Source organism: Haemorhous mexicanus, chromosome 1 (genome assembly GCF_027477595.1).
Source record: "Haemorhous mexicanus isolate bHaeMex1 chromosome 1, bHaeMex1.pri, whole genome shotgun sequence".
In the NCBI taxonomy this organism is placed as follows: domain Eukaryota; kingdom Metazoa; phylum Chordata; class Aves; order Passeriformes; family Fringillidae; genus Haemorhous; species Haemorhous mexicanus.
Genome location: NC_082341.1, coordinates 67,362,367 through 67,380,184, shown reverse-complemented (window position 1 = coordinate 67,380,184; position 17,818 = coordinate 67,362,367). Strand labels below are relative to the sequence as shown.

The window sequence follows — 17,818 nt, the reverse complement described above, 5'->3', positions numbered from 1 at the left end:
GCTAGCCAAATCCTGACTTTCCAGTAACAATTGGATATCCTTAAATTAAAAACAAGTACTTTAGTTGTGAAACTGTTGACAACATTGCCTGAAACTCAAGGGAAATTTCTTTGTCCCTGAGATAGTTAATTTCCGGCAGTGTAGTTTCTTTAACTATTTATATTTAAGTAGCTTTTGTTTTCACATAGATAATTAGGTGGAACTGGTTTCTGCTTTGGCTTTGACTTGGAGCTCATGAATATGCCTTTTGGGAGGCATCCTGTCTTTTTGCTTGTCTTTGGAGTGCCCAAGCAAGAAAGAACTTCTTAGGCTGTGATTGCTGGTAATGTGAATTATCATAGCATTGTCTCGCCACTTACTCATAGTCAATGTGCTTTATCTTAACAGCACTTAAAATGTGGTTTCTTTTCTTACCTTGGTATGAAGGGTTCTGTGTAGTTTAGGAAGATAGAGCTGTTAAAGGGCTATGATGCAGAGCCAGTACATGAATGTCATAGGGCTTCTTAATATAGTAAATATTTTAAATTTGTTTCGGGATGTTTAAAATTCTGTAGTATATGCCTTTGCTGAATATTCATACATGGCCAATTCATGTGTTTAGTTAGGCATTAACTATAGCCTGTGTGGTCAGTGTCTGCTGTTTTTGCATTGCTTTTCCTCTGTCTTTCAATGTCAAGTCTTATGAAACTTCACACTGGTTCAGCCTCTGCTGGTTTCTTACACCATAATGGTAGGAAATCTTGATCAGCATCAATTGTCATGTTTCATTTAATGTATGTCATGCTGGGCAGGAAATTAATTCTTTTTGGGGAAAAAAATCCTATTTCCCTTTGGTCAGAGGTTTTCAGATGTGTCCAAGTGTTGCATTTAATTGCTGTTTGCATATGAACGTTGGAATGTCTCAGTGGAGGCTCTCACAGTTACCTCAATTGTGATATGTTTATTGTTGTTTGATCTTCATGGTCTTCCTCATCAAACATGCTGATTTTATGGCTAAAAATTTGCTGGTTGTTACTTTCTTCACTTGAGGTGCTAAATGCACTAAATGAGACCAAACTGCTCTAAAGAAGGTATTTCTTGGTCTTGTTAGCTTGGGCAGTTATGTCCTTTACACCTCATCAGAAGTCAAGGGTGTCTTGATGTGAGTAGCCACGACTTGAAAAGGTGCCGCTGGGAAGACAGCCCCAGACTGCAGCTTATCATTTCCTCTTTACCTGTCCCAAGGCCAAACAAGGGTTGGCAGGCTCTCACAACTGAGATGAAACTGTATCATGGGAGAGCTTCCTGATAAGTCCCAAGCCCTGTGCCTGGGGGCAAAGGTGTCTCCCTTTGCTTATGCTAAAATGTTATTGCACAATTTATAAAGCTAATCCGCTCTGCCCTTGCAATGGTATTTCACCATATGTGAGGACTAGCCCAGAGGACACCTTTGTGGCTGGAACCTTTAAACATGTCAGTTGCTGTATTTCACTTAGGAGGTTATGTATGTTCTTGGGGAGGAACCGTTTATGGTTTGAATTAATTACTGGATCTTATCTGTATCTCTTCACTGTAGCTTCAGTCAGTCCAGAACATTATTCTCTCCTTTCAGCTTCAGTGTAACTTTGCAACTTAAACACTGGTGAGGGAGGTCCTGAAACCTGGGGGCTAAGGAGCCCCTTGCTCATTCCCACACTGGCTTCTCTCTCCCTCACAGGAGGAGTATAGGCAGGCCTATTATTTCAGGGAAACATTACTCAAAGGCAAGAAATACTTCTTCCTTTCCTCAGTGTTACCTTCATAGGTAACATACCTTTACAATTCACTCCTGTAAATATGGAATTAGTAGAAACAATAGATTGTGTAGTTTAAACTTTGCCATTTTTACTAAACATTACTAAATGATATTTGCCAGTTCTTAGCAATTGCTTATTTTTGATAGCCAGCACTATGGGTATTTCTTGGAATGTCTCTAGTTGAAAACTCCAAAATTCCATATGAGCAGAATGTTTTTATATTGCATTGATTTTGTTGAGGTACCTGTTAGTTTTGCCATTAGTAAGATGAAATGTGAACAGAATTTAGTGGTGGGATATGTTTCATGATGGAAGTCGCAAATGAGAAAAGGAATTAAGCAAAAAGGAAAATAGAAAAGCAGGGTTCCTGGGGATGCTGCTCCTGGCGTAGTGAGAGAAGTATCATTGTTGTGTTTTCTGATCATGATGACTTCACAAGATGAAAACCTCTGGAAGCATGCAAGCACTGTCTTGGGTATGAATATGAGCAAAAATACTTTGCAGACATTCAGCTTTATCTGTTCCAATCTCATAACAATGGGAATTGATGAAAGCTCTGATAACTATGATAAAATGGCTTCTATTGTAGAGCTGGGGACAAGGGGACACTGTTTCCCACAATATTGCTGTATCTTGGTGAGGGTGGTAAGGTCTGGCTAGGTGGAGAACCAGAGGAGTAGTTCAGCAAGTACAAATGCAAAGCCCTGCACCCAGGCAGAAGGAGACCCAGGCTGGGGACTGACAGGCCAGAGAGCAGCTCTATGGAAAGGCCCTGGGGAGTGGTGGGCAGCAAGCTGGGTGCCCACTAGCAGCATACCTGGCTGCAGGGGAGACCACAGCATCCTGGGCTGCATGGATGAAAGCATGACCAGATCAGGGGAATGAATTATCTTCCTCTACTCAGCAACCCTTAGACCACTTTCAGGTACTCTGGTTATACCAGCAGCTCCTCACTCTCCCCCAGTGCAGGAGGAACATCAGAAAACTGGAGTGAGTTCAGTGTTGAGGCACCACAGCCATCAGGGCTGGAGCATTTGCACTCTGAGGAGAAGCTGAGGGACCAGGGCTCGTTCAGGCTTGAGAAGAGGTGGTTTTGGAGGTGCTTGTCATGGAGTCAGACTTCGTGATGGAGAGTGGTGAGAGGATGAGGGCAATAGGAACAAGTTGAAACAAGAGTGATGCAGACTGGCTTGTTCCACATGAGGACAGTCAAGCAGTGGAAAATGTTACTCACAGAAGCTGTGTAGACTCTTCTGCTTGGAGGTTTCTAATACTTTATAGTTCAAAGCCCTATGGACTCAGGTCTGATCCCATAGCTGGCCCTGATTTGAGCAGGAGGCTGGACTTGAGATTTTCTGAGGTCCCTTTCCACCTGAGTTGTTTTGTGATGGTATGAAATACCAGTTTTCAGTTTGGAAAATTCACTCAGTGGTAGAGGTACTGGATGTGATTTCTTGGTGTGTATTGATCAATATATATTTTTCTCTACAATTACTTTTAATATATGAACTTGAGAAACACTGATTTTATGGGCTTGCCAGGGTGTGATAGTAGGGGCATTAAAATTTAATTTGACTTTACAAAAATGTGTGCTGTCATTGAGGTTAGTGGCACTACACAAATAGGTGCAAGTACTACATATTAACACAGGTGCACCTTTCCTGGAGCTTGTATTGGTAGGATATTTAGTATTTTGGTTAATAATGAGAAATTATGCTGATAAAATAGTCATTCCAGTACAAAAATCTGGTGGAAATGACCCTTGAAAGAGGATTGGGGAACCTGTGCCTGACAGCCAGTACAATACCTTTGATGGGTCACATATCATCATTGTCTGTTAAAAACACCAAGAAGAATAATCATGTGCTTACAGACTGTGTGAAATCCTGAAGCCATACTCACTTTATGCATGCTCATCTGCTGTTGGCTGGTATGAACAAAAGGACTAATGTTGGCACAGATGAACACTTGATCCAATCCCTGTCATACTGCTTTAGCCTTTGAATGTCAAAGCTCCTCCTTACTTTTCTTTTTAACTAATCCATGTTAAAATGTGCTTTACATACAAATCCAGTGTTTTTTAAGGGTCTGCTCTACATATGTCTGGACTGGTATTCTCAGTAATAAGAGTACATAAACATGCATTAATCCTGCTGACAGGGCTTTTCAAATAGCACTGCTGGCTTGGAGTGCCCCAAGTTCTGTCACTTGCCTCCTGACCTCTGAGACAGGGAGTGACCACCCTCTGGCCACTTCATGAAGCCTGGAATTAGGCACTGAAATAAAACTCTTCAAATTGTTTTGCTTTAAAATCCAATTTTTTTTGTACTTAAAATTAAGCTTGTGTTAATCATGTTCAAATGTTTGTGTTGACTTGTTGGCTGTGAACATTTTCATAGTTGTATGGGTTGGTTATGTAGTCAAGCTTTTGTTGTTAGGGGAAATATTTATGGCTGTAATTAACACATAGGAAGTGGTATGAAGCTGAAAAAGTAACTTATTAAAAAATGAATATTTAGTTATTCCTTGCTGCATTTAATGTGAGTCCTGGTGGCCTTATATTTGCCAGCAAATATATTATTCCTTATTTCTTTATTTCATAATCGTGTTCTTATTCATGGAAACAGACCCAATGAGATGATTGAGGAGTGCTTTTGATAGTTTTGGTGAAATCAAAATTAAGAGTATGTAAAGCTTAGCTTAAATCAGAATAAGGTCCTTAGTAACAGTCTCTCTCTTTTGGGGACCCTTCCATCTTTGGACCACTAGCATTGCTGGGTGTCACAGTAACCTCTTAGCCGTTCATTTAAGACATCAATTAGAAGACTTTTAGAAGAGACTTGGTCTTACTTGCAGTGCCCTGAGAGCCAAAGTACGGATTTGGAGCTAAAAGATCAGGCACTTGGATTTTAAACTCTGGTCTTTGTATGGGAGCCAACAGTGATTTTTTTAATTTCTGCAATGTGAAGTGAGTACATGTGATGAAAATTATGATGCTCATTGGACTGCAGGGATAGACAGTGATTGCTTGCTCCATGTTCACAGGATGGCACTGAGAGAGAAGGGAGTGGTGCCCTTCCATGGTTCCCTCTTACTCTTTTCTTTAAGTTCAAGCCTGTAGCTCTATTAGAAGGGAGAGAAAGAGAGTGGGTGTTATAATAACATGTAGGCTTTGAGACAGGCAGTTCTGGAAGTTACTTAAACAAAACCATTGAGATCATTTTGTCAAGACACTTTCTTGTTCACCAGTAAATGCTTTAGAAGAAAAAATCAGATCACTTATAACTTCCCTTATTTGCTGTGTGAGTTACTCTGCAGATTGCTATCTGCACCATCACACCTGTGTTCTGTTGTTCTATTTCCTGTGCGTAGAGCGAAGTGCATCAGAGAAATTGTAGGTGAACAAAATCATGTTTAGAAACATCAGCTTTCTCTTGTCATGTTTTGAGTGCAGAATTCATACTGAAGCAAAGGAATTAAGTGGAGAATCTTGAGAGCAGGCAGAACAAAGACAACCAGGCAAAGCACAAAAGAGATGCTCTGGTGTCCTTGGAATGTGAAAAACGGGATATCGAGCACAGCGGCATTGTCCCCTCTTCTCCTGGCCTGGGTAACTTAATCCTCTTTGATGTAGTAGAGCTTATGAGAAAGATTCTTTTTTGACATCTGATTGAGGTGACAGCAGTTCTCAGAAATACCACTTCACCACCAGAGGAAAGGGGGAATTACCACTGAATTATGAGAATGGCTGGGTGACTGCAGAGGGGGTAAGCAGAGCACATGGCATGGCAGGGAGAGAAAGAAAAGCAGATCAACTTCATACTTTTTTTCCACAGCAGGATGTTTTTACATTCTTTTTGTTTGTTCGGTGTCAGTTTGTGGATGTGGGTACACAGAAGGCCCTGGCAAGTCATCGCACTCCTGAAAGTTGCAAGGCAGAGGAGTCTTTAGCACTTGGGGACCGATGCTTTCTGCCACTTTTGTTGATGCCTCTGGAAAAACTGATGCAGTTGACCTTTGTGCAATCATGTAGCTGTAGATTAAGAAACCTATAGTGGAATATCTTCATCATAAACTGGGAATACAAAGCAGAGACTTATACAAAAAGAATGACAAGCTAAAAATAAGTGAAGCAAAGTTGTTGGTAGTTCCTTTTTTTCTCCAGATATGCCAAAAAATTGGTTATTAGGAAGCATAAGGTTAATATTTCCATTAAGAAGAATAATAAAGATTTCTAAATTATCCAGGAGTAGGGTAGAAGACAGGACTTAAATATTTTTTAAGCCACGTAAAGTTGTTGTCAAGTAAGTACATTTTACAAGATTTTATAGATGGGTACACTGAAGCAATTCTATGACTCCATCTCTGGGATCACAAAATCTGTAGAGGCAGAAATACAAATCAGAAATTAGTTCTCATGATTTCTGTAAACTGGAATTTTATTGGTATAGAAGCGGCACACTTATTGTGAAGACTAAAAAAAATACTTATTCCATATGTAATGCAAGCATAACTTGCCTTTGTTTACTCTTTTTTCTTTTCTTTTCAACTTCCCAAACAATTTTTATACTTTGGCATGTGTTGAACAGCATTTTAAAAAGTAAAGCAGTAAAGATATTATGGAAAATTCTGATCTTGTTATTCAAAGTGAGTGAATCTTTTTAATTGCTTGTTGATAGATTAGAGATACATTTTTACTTTTGTTAAGGCTTTTGTAAGCCACATTATACCTTTCAACTGTGTTGGTTTCCAGTTCACCAGTACATTGTGCAGACTGAGTATCCTTGTTCTTTGGCACTGTACAGTTGAAACCTAGAAACAGTAGCTTTGAATATTCCAATATATCAGGAAGCACCACATCATTTGATTGGTTAGTTGCTGCAGTATGAAACAACTTAGTCTTTTTTGTGTACATTTGCTTGGATGTTTGCAATTCACGGCACTCTTACTTTCCTAGCTGTGTAATCTGCCCAGCTCTTCCCGTAGTGCTCCGGTGCAAACACCGGCAGTATGATCGGTGTGGAGGCGTGATTGTGACAGCACAAAAGCTACAGCATGTGCATAAAAGGAACCAAATCACTTATGAGCAATTAAGGTGGCCATGTTTCAGAGAGATCACCAAACCATGGCTAAAAGCGTGCTTTTATGTAATTACCTTGTTATTTTCTCTTTGATTCGTATAAAATTGGTTTTTGTTGTTAGTGAAGAAAAAACAGTCATAGTAGACTATGAATTGTAAAGAATTCACCCTTAATAGTATGAATGATAAGTTATTAGTTTAAGTCACTATTAAATTGTGAAGCAGTGGAAAGTGCAAAACGTTGTGATGGAAGACTGCTTGGCTTTGAATATGTTAAATCCAGCCTAATAGGAATAGTTTTTTAAGATACAGCAATAAATCCAAAGTTCATTTAAAGGTTAAGTGAACAATTACCACAGAAATTTCTTTCTGGATGCCGAAGAGGAGCACAGAGTTACCAGAACTAGGAGCCAGTAGTTCTGGCAAGGGATTCAAGCATCTCTTTCATGGGACTGCTGAATGTGGCAAAACAGACTCTTACTCTTCATAGGTAGGCTTTCCCTAGTAGGGCTGGGAGAGGTATGGGTGAGGTTCTGCAGAGATTCCACACTTGCAATGAGTTATGTGTGCTGTGGTTTCACCCCAGCCAGCAGCCAAGACTCTGTAATTCCCCTTCTAGCCACTGTACAGAAAGTTAACTCTACCCCAGCCAAAACCAGCAAATTGTGTGATATATAGTCTTTAATCTTTCAGTTTGCAGAGTAATCTGAATATCTAGTCACCCTAACTGAATATATGTGTATAATTAAGTTGGCATTGAGACAGATTTTAGGTTTTGTAATTCCAAGTATCTGGCATTACCACACATCCCAGTTGGGTTGTGCTCTGGCATGGAGAAAGCATAACATCTTTGCTTTTTTCCCCTACTGGTCACTTTGCATTCTCTTGTGCTAGGCAGGCTTTAGGCATGGCATGCATTTCATCTAAATGGAACAGGAATTTCACTCTGGATTCATTAGCTGCAGTATCTCTTGTCAGATGCACACAATGCATTGGCTTTCCTCCCACCACAGTATGGAATTCAGCCGGTGTTTCTGCAAGGGGACAGTGTGTGCCAGTCCAAGGGTCTGTAGGGTTGATGAGTACCAGGAAGTCTGAGATTCTTCCACATGCCTCCTTGACTGTGACAATTTAATCCCTTTTTGTGTTGTTGTAAGGCTGTTCTTCTCCTAGAACTGCACATAAACCTCTGTTCCTGAGTTACTCATGCAGGAAAAACTGCTTGAGGTTACTCAGTGCTGCTTCCCAAAATGTGTGTGTCTGAACCTTCCCAGAGCCATCAGCCCTCCAGTCGTATCAGATTCATCCTTTGCTTTTAGTATTGGCAGTCAGACGAGTAGGGACTTTGCTAACAGCATGATGACGGAGTTGTTAAAGCCTAAAAAAATGAATTTACATCCATTTAATATTTAGGTTCCTCTGCCCTACCAGTGCTGCTAGTGGAGGCAGTGGCTCTGACTATGTTAGGATAGAAGTAAAAGAAAAGCAAATTAGTTGATAAATTATCATACACTTGAAGTAGACAAAGATGTGTAACTTGGGTATCCACTAAAAAAAAAGGCTTCTGTGTATCAACACTGAAATTCAGTCTATTTGTGGTTTTTGTTATAGAGGGAATTGGACTGTCTACAAGTACCTGTGCTTCCTATAAAATTATTCTGCTGAATAATGCTCTAATTCATTTGCTATTCCCAACCCCCCTGAAACTCTGCATGCATATCTGCTTAAAATCAGCAACAAGTGTAGCTAGTAATGAAATAATTCAAATTTAGTTTATTTTGTTTCATGATGCACAAATAGGAAGTCATTTAAGTGTGACTGATTTTATTCATCCACAGTAGTTGCTCATCTGAAATGCTATTGAAATTCAGTAATTGGAGCTCTGAAATACAGTATTTGACAGATGGTGTGGGTGGTTGTGCCATTTCCATGATAAATCTACTTACAAATATAACCATGAGGAAGTTGTGTTCATTCCTTGACTATGGGAACATAGAGATGGAAAAAGTGACAAACATGACATATGTGTCTTGGTTCTTAGTTTTCCTCCTATAATGATTTGAATTCTTAAACTAGTGCAAGAGAGAGGCTTCTTTTACATGTCTGAAAAGGAGTTACTAAAATATTCCTTCAGTAGCCTTCCTTTTCTTACATTTCCTTTGAAGCTTTTCCTATAGTGAATTACTTTTGTAATGTCTTCAAGCATCAGTTGGAAAGCATTGCTCATTTTAGATGAAAACAGAGTAGATCTTCTCTAAGATACATTTACTGTTAGCTGAAAGTAATGGAGGCTGGAGAGACAGACACTCCTGATGCCCCAGGGCTTACTGTTGAAACTTAGAGATGGTAAAACGGTATAAATAAAAAATATACTCCATTATCCAGTTTGAATATTCTTTTTTTTAATTCTTTTATTCTCTTTGTGTTTTAACAGAAATCACAGATGCTGGTACTAGAGGAACCCAAGATACAATTAAGGGTGTGAAAAGAAAAAAGATTGTGTCTGAAAACCATCTTAAAAAAATACCAAAATCGCCTTTGAGAAGCCCTGCTGAAGCCAAGGTTAAGCAAAATGTAGACCCTTCACCGCTAAAAGCTCTTCCAGATGCCTCCGAACATGCCGCGGCACAGGATCACCTGCCCGTGCAAAATGGAAATCAATGTACCAAACAAAATGGGGGAGCACTTAGCGGTGAGATAAGTGTTGAAACAACCAAATCTGAGACATCAATGCAGGCAAAGCTTTCACTGACACATCAGTCCTTAGATTTGTGTAAACAGGCAGCGGGGGATACTGATGCAAACCAACCGAACTCAGCAGAGAGGAAGCCTCCCTCAAACTCCTCATCAAGTAATACAAAGACTGACAGTAATGAATGTATTAATTTTGTTGATTGCAGTACGTCATCCCCGTGTACACGTACTGCTTTCGATGTCTTACTAAAAGCTATGGAGCCTGAACTGAACACCTTAGCACAAGAGTGCTCCCCTTATGGGATGCAGACAGAGAAACTGAGACCAAATAAAACTGTAAGCACCTCTTCTAGTCTCACGTCCAATACAATAAGTGTGAAAAATCAGTCTGCTTTGTCACAGCAGGAGTTTGCAGCTGGACCTCCCTATTACCCATGTACGTTGAACAATGTGCATGTAGCAACAACAGCCAAGACTGGAGAAGCACAAGGCCAATCAGTTTCTCATTCACAAGACCTTATGACTAAAACCAGTCAGCAAAATCACCAGGTTGTTATGTGTCCAAGTTTAACTAGGTCACTGGTGCAACAGCAGAGTCAAGAAAACCCCAAGCTCCAGCAGATCTACAGCATAGCAGTAACTTCATCTGTCGTTCACACCTCATCTTCCGCTGTAACTCAGGTTTTTTCTCAAAACCCCTTAGTAGCTAGTTCGTCTTCACCATTGTCAATTAACACATCAAGTTCAACACACTTGTCAATAGGTCCCGTGTATAATTCAGCCCAGATAGCATCAGTTGTAAACCATGGTGTAGAACAAATATGTAACCTCTTGAAAGACCAGAAGCCTAAAAAGCTAGGGAAATACGTCTGTGAGTATTGCAATCGGGCCTGTGCCAAGCCCAGTGTTCTCCAAAAGCACATCCGATCCCATACTGGAGAGCGACCTTATCCTTGTGTGACGTGTGGGTTTTCATTCAAAACCAAAAGCAATCTCTACAAGCACAAAAAATCTCATGCACACGCTATCAAACTTGGACTTGTCCTGCAGCCAGATTCAGGTGGTCTCTTCTTATCTCATGACTCGGACAAAGCACTTAGCATTCATTCAGATGTGGAAGAAAGCGGTGAAAGTGAAGATGAAGGCACTGCAGATGAAAGACAAGATGATCAAGAACTGGAACCTGCACAATTAGTGAAAGTCATTTCAAGTGCAGAAACACTGCAGAAAGGAAGCCCTATTCCATTAAGCAACACAGACTGTTTATCAGGTGACTCTTCATTACATGATGCAGAACCTCAAGTAAGGGCAGCTTTACCAAAAGTAGTAGTTCATTCTGTAAATGTTTCTCCGTTGAGGGCTGATAGCCCAAAAGTGACAGAGCCAGCACTTGAGCTTCCTGCAGCACAGAGAAAAGGAGATTCTAAAGTCACAACTCTTCATACGGCCTCATTCAAGGAGAATGACATAAAGCAGCATCAGAAAGTAGAAGCAGGCCTGTTGGAGGAACAGCCAGGATCTACAGGACAACCAGTGCATGCTCAACTCCAGAGACAACAGGCTACTGATGGTTCTCAAGATCAGCAAGGAAAATGTCTTTTGAGCCCTAGAAGTTTAGGTAGTACTGATTCCGGTTATTTCTCTCGTTCCGAAAGTGCCGATCAAACGATGAGCCCTCCAGCTCCTTTTGTAAGGGGATTGTTGACCTCTGAGAAAGATCCAAATAAGAATCTGCCCTGTGTGCCACGAGCAAGTGGCATGGTAGCATCAGTGGTACAAACAGTTTGTGCCGAAAAAAATCTGATTCTCTCTGGCCAAATGCGACCTCCCTTGGCAACGAAAACTCTTGAGGAGCGTATCTCAAAGTTAATTTCTGATAATGAAGCTGTTGTGGATGACAAACAGTTAGATAGTGTGAAACCAAGAAGAACATCTCTCTCAAGAAGAGGAAGCATAGATTCACCAAAATCTTACATATTTAAGGATTCTTTCCAGTTTGATTTAAAGCCCATGGGAAGAAGAACTAGCTCAAGCTCTGATATACCAAAGTCTCCTTTCACACCCACTGAGAAATCCAAACAAGTTTTTCTTCTTTCTGTACCGTCCCTTGACTGTTTACCTATAACACGAAGTAATTCCATGCCTACCACCAGTTACTCAGCAGTACCTCCTAATGTCATACCTCCCTCTCATCCTCTTCGAGGAAGCCAGTCATTTGATGATAAAATTGGCTCTTTATATGATGACGTTTTTGTGTCGGGACCTGCTGCTCCACTGAACCAAGGTGGACATCCTCGGACCCTGGTCAGACAGGCAGCAATAGAAGATTCTTCTACTGGTGAAAGCCAAGGTCTTGGACCCGTGCGATCTGTAGAAGAAAATTATCTGGGGTGTAATTTATCAAATGAATCCTTATTGCAAAGGAGCAAATCTCTGGCACAGGGATCAAATTCAGAAAAAACAAAGAAGTCCCCTCAGGTGCGAGGAACAATGTTTGAATGTGAAACCTGCAGGAACAGATATAGAAAACTGGAAAATTTTGAAAACCACAAGAAATTTTATTGTTCAGAGTTGCATGGACCTAAAACTAAAGCAGCAGTCCGAGAGCCTGAGCACAAAACTGCTCCGAACAGTACACAGCCTCAAATTCTACACTACAGAGTCACAACTTCAACTGGTGTCTGGGAGCAGACACCCCAGATAAGGAAAAGAAGGAAAATGAAAAGTGTTGGTGATGATGATGACCCACAGCAAAATGATACGAGTGTACCATCGAAGAACACAGAAGGCCAAAGCAAGCCAGCAAATTCTTCCAGTCTGTCAAAACACAATGCCACAACTGTGGTAGGATCACAACAACCAAGCAAACTTCTACTTCAAAATTCCCAAATTCAGCTAGTGGCTCGTGGCACAGATCAGACTACTGAGCCAAAGATGGCTTCCCTCATTGAAAAGCAGGCAAGTTCAGCTGTGCAAGAAAAGGTGGAGTTGAAAAGACAAGGGACTGGCATTTCAGTAATACAGCACACAAATTCACTAAGCAGAAATAGCTCGTTTGAGAAATCAGAGTCATTTGAAAGAGTATCGCCAGTTTCTTGTCAAGAGCCCAACAAGGGTGCAAAGCACCGCTCTTTGAATACAGTTGTAATCCAAGAAGACAGACACTCTCATCTGAGCACTCCCCAGCGTCACCAACCCTTGTCCTCAGAACCACCTAGAGGGGAAGTTCAGGGAAACCAATTAGTTTCTAATGAGAGAAGTGCACCACTTCAGCCATCCAGACTCGTTCGCCAGCATAACATCCAGGTTCCTGAAATACTGGTCACAGAAGAACCAGACAGAGAGCAAGAAAACCAATGCAGTGACCCCGAAAAGACAGAAAGGTTTAACTGGCCACAACGCAGCGAAACGCTGTCAAAATTGCCAACAGAAAAGCTTCCACCAAAGAAGAAGAGAATTCGGCTGGCTGAAATGGAACATTCATCTGCTGAATCTAGCACTGACTCCACTCTTTCCAGAAGCCTAAGTCGGGAGAGTAGCTTGTCTCATGCCTCCAGTTTCTCAACTTCACTTGATAAAGATGAAACTTTAAAGGCTGAGAACCCTTCCAAAGCAGAGCCTGTTAGTAAGTCGTCAGAATTCCTCATGATTCCTGCTGGCTCACACGCACTGGCAGTGCCTGGACCTCATTACCGGGAAATGAGACGTGCCGCCTCAGAGCAAATCAGCTGCACGCAGCCCTCAATGGAGGTCGTGGACTACAGGAGTAAGTCTTTCGACTGTGGAAGCATGTCCCCATCAAAACCTGTCCCACTTGTAGAGGTAGCCACTCTGAAAGTGTCATCTGCAAACGGAGCTGCTGGACATGTGCCTCTGCTAGAAAGGAGAAGGGGGCCATTTGTAAGACAAATATCTTTAAATATTGCTCCCGAAAATCAACAGCCTCAAGTGAAATCGACTTCTTCATTGCAGGCAGCTCATGCCACAGATGTGCCTGCAGTGCCATTGCACAGACTGCAGACTTCTGGCAAACCCTCAGCGGAGTTTCCTTCAAGTACTCAGCATTCACAGACTAACTCCAGACCTCATTCAATGATTCAAAATTGTAATCCTGTTAGCCTGCCTTCACCTCAGCAGCCTCTAGATCACATGTTGAATAATCAAGGCCAGCCATCCTTGACTCACCAGCCTTCTCAGCCGTCTACTAAAACATCAGCCCAAGGGGAACAAGCAAGCATGAACTCACTTTCTTGTAATCCTGATGAAAAAAAGGACTGTTTTGCTCCTAAGTATCAACTTCAAGTTAAAACATTACATATAGGTCAGCCATACTCTTCTAAATTGCTAAAAAATACTTTATCAACTCAGACTGGTCCAAGTCAAGTTGGGGTGGACCAGAATACATCTTCCTTTGAAGTGCAGACAAAACTCTCTGACATGTCTAATCCGTACTCTGTGCCTCCTCTAAAGCAAATTGTTCCTAATAACTGCAGCAGTCAGATACATCAGATTCCTCCTTTTGTGGTTCCCGTCCGTATTCAGAGCAGTATGCCATCCTATGGCTTCGCAACTGTTACACCCCTGCCTCACATTTTAGTGACCCAGGATCAGGGAAATCAGTCCCTCTGCAAAACAAATGTTGTGATGGTGCCAACACTTGAAGGCAAAACTCAGCTGCCAAAATCTCACAAAGATCATCAGAGGACTTTGCCAAATTCATTTGAATTTGAAAATTCACCACTGGAAAGTGGAACCAGAAATTCACATTTGTCAAGCTCTTCGAATATAATTCAGAAAGTGCCAGTAAGTGGACTCTTCCCTCAACCAGAAGTTACAGCTTCAAGTAAACGAATGCTTTCCCCAGCAAACAGTTTAGATATTGCCATGGAAAAACAGCAAAAACGTGTTAAAGATGAGAGTGGAGCTGCTTGTATGACAGATGCTAGACCATTGCATTCACTGAACATTAGATCTAGTGACCCTACTAGTAAGCAAAAGAAACCAGTTTTGGTAAGACAGGTTTGCACCACAGAGCCTCTTGAAAATCACCTCTTGGATCCTGATGTTGTTACACAGCATGAAAAAAGCAGCAAGGCCAGTACTTCAGACCTGCCTGACCATCAGTCATCTGACACTGGGATTTCAGAAACCCTAAAGAAGTCACCAGAATCCGAAGACCTTAAGTCTTCCACATCACCAGTGTTTGTAGTTAGGAAACCTTCTGAATTGTCTCCAGTTAACAGCCAGAGTTCTCTTCTCAAGGCTGTAAGTAGCAGCCAAGAAAGAAGGTCCCCAACTAACAGTGATGAGGGCACCCACATCAGCAGCCCGGGCCAAGCAACGCCTGTAGCGACACTGGCTGTGATGAATGCAGGAGAAATGCAGAGGTTGTCATTTCCAAGCCTCAAGACCACAACAAATTTTACTTGGTGTTACCTCATGAAGAGAAGACCATTGCACCTGCTGCAAAATGATCAAAAAATCTCTGCCTATTCTACATGGACCATTAGTCCCAACAACCCCAATCCACTTGGTTTGTCGACAAAGGTAGCTCTCTCCCTCCTCAATTCCAAACAAAAAGTTGAAAAACCACTGTACACTCTAGCAAGAACTACGCACCCCAGATCTGATGTATTGGTCTATTCAAGCAAGTGGAAGAACAGCTTGACCAAGGTACTTAAGCTATGTTTGATATATATTGATCATTTACAGAGGATTTGCTTTGGAAATCATGCTTCTTCTTATTTTAGAGAATGTAATATGCATGACACATACCATAGATGTGCTTATTTATTCTAATTATGCTGGATCAAACTGCTAAAAAGATCTTAAATAATTCAATTAGGAAACCTGTTCATAAGGATTTATCATTTTTTATGGGAATTAGTTCCAGGGCTTAAATCTGTGTATTGAGTGTTCATTGTGGCAGGAATGTGTCTGGCTATTTTTTTGTCCTGAAAAGGGTAGAACAAAATAAATCTGATATAAATATTTTTTAAACATTTCTAACTTAATTTAAGATCATAATTACATATTTTGCCTTAAAATTCAGCTAAGGAAAGAACAATAAGGGTATTTTCTGCTTCAAAAGAGTACTCAGCTTGAGCAGGTGTCCATGGATACACCATGAAAACAGTTTTCACCATCACTGATCATCTAATTGTGAGAGGAACATTTCCCTTTCTCCCTCCTTGGTTAATCAGTGGTGTGAAATAATGACAAAAATAGCAAGGTTTAAACAAAATTGCCACTGCCATAAAACCACTGACAACTTCTTGGATTGATATGGCTCCAAAGATAACATTAAATCTTGTGCTTAGGAATGTAATCCAGGCAAAGGTTGTGACCCACATAAAAAACCACATCATTCCAGAGTCCAAAGTGGCAGAGCAAAATAGTCTCTTGTTATTTCCTTAGCTGTTTTGGGGCTGCACAGATGTGATCAAGATTTTATTTGCTGGACAGTTTTGTTACAGAGAAGACCAAAGCTGTTTGGTTTAGACTGGATTTGGTGTTCTTAATGATTGAACCACTGCTCTGCATGGGTGAAGGTGGCTCTTAGCCCTGCATTATGGCAGCAGGTGTCTGTGTCTCTGTAATGGACCCAGCAGTGGATTTTATTGTGCCATCTACTGAAGTTGTAAAGCTCTCTGAAGCGTGCAGCATGGTTTTGTGCTTTTCCTTCCTCTGCACTGCATACGCTGTGTCTTTGGTGCCAAACACATTGGAGCTGGCAAAAACAGGGCATCCACCAAGCCATAGACCTTCCTTTCTCCATGATCCTTCAGGGCATGGAAATGGTTTGGCGCTGGCATAAAAGTAACTGAAATTTGTCCTACTGCCATCAGCAAAAGGTCCCAGACATTGGGATTCAGGGTCCATAGGCCAGCAGTCACTCTAGAGGAGACATTCCACAGCCTTTGGAAAAGACCCCTGTTTGTGTGGATATTGAGGGACGGCATCTGCTGCTGTCAGAGGTCACCCTGGAATGTTTCTGTTTCCTTTTTGCTAAGATACAACATTGTCAGTGGGAGGAAAAGCAATAGCAAGAGAAACTGTGTGATAAGTGAAGTAGTTTCAGAATTACAGGAAGATATGCTGAAACCTTTAAGGCCAAAAATGCAGTGGAGTTAAATGTGGCCCTGCTGAAATCAGTGGGAGGCTTGCTAACATTTGGAGTCCAAAACTTTATCCTTAATGTTCCCTGTGGAAAATGCATACAAGCTGCTGATTTTGTTTTAGTGCTGTGGTTGAATCTATTTGTTGGTTCCATGTTAATGTGCTGCCTTGGATTAAACTCTTACTGTTTTTTTTTTTTTTTTCCAGTCTGCTTCCTCATACATTTTATGAGATGTTGCTCTTAAATAGTGCTAAGTTTAAAAAAAAACAAAAAGGAAACAAACATTTAGCTTTTTTCATTGTATGTAGTTGAGCAAGTCTTTCTAAGGCAAGTCTCACATCCTTGTGTCAAGTCATGTTTGTTTTATTTTTGAAGAACAATCTTTCAGAAGAAATTCTGTGATAGCAAAGCAATTGTATGCCTCTTGAAAAACAGATTTTCTGTACAAACAAATTCTGTTTAGAATATAAATAATGGATAATAATATTTTTTTAAAATATTTTGACAGCACCATTTTAAAAGACTCCAGGAGTGTTTAAATGCTGTAATAGGCAGCTGTCAGGTACATTTACAGTGCTTCTGCCACAAAAGAAACAGTTACTAATCTTTCTTCAGTCTTTCTTGCTGACATTTTGAATGAAGCACATGAGCATGATAGAAATTAAGAGTTTTTAAGCTCTGCTTGGGATAATTTACAGGCTTTGCTTGGAGCCATTACTAAGGAAAAAAGTGCAGCAAATAGCACCAATTAAAGTTTAATTGGCACCTCAGATTGTATGAGCAAGGTGTACCATGGCAAAAGTTAAAATTTTCAAAGATCTGATAGGTTTTTCGATCTAATACTTCTGAAGTTTGTCTGCTTTCCCTTCTAATGATTATGGTAGCAGGATTTAAGCTGTTTTCCAGAATGGTGTTGCTGCTGCTGTTACAGTGTACCTCTTTGTTACCAGTCTCCAGTTAGACCTGGTAATGGAATAGCTGATGCCTGCTCGGAATCTTCCTCACAGAAGCCATGTTTAAAAAAAGCAGAAACTGAAATTCCTCAGCTCAGGCCCAGTGATTCCACTGTTTTGGGGTTTTTTTGTTGGAGTCTGAAGATGGAAAACATTGGAGATCATTTTGGAAATTAATAGTCCATTGAAAAAAACA

At 40.8% G+C, this 17,818-nt stretch overlaps 1 protein-coding gene across 4 annotated transcripts in view; it reads left to right on the top strand.

Annotated features, from left to right (window-relative positions):
* The window catches only part of HIVEP1 (HIVEP zinc finger 1), a 121,068-nt gene that overhangs the window by 79,876 nt on the left and 23,374 nt on the right, over positions 1–17,818 (top strand). For all 4 annotated transcript variants that reach the window (XM_059852357.1, XM_059852368.1, XM_059852365.1 and 1 more), the window contains one exon: positions 9,290–15,222. In XM_059852357.1, the coding sequence (XP_059708340.1) occupies positions 9,290–15,222 (5,933 nt within the window). The remainder of the gene's footprint in view (positions 1–9,289; positions 15,223–17,818) is intronic.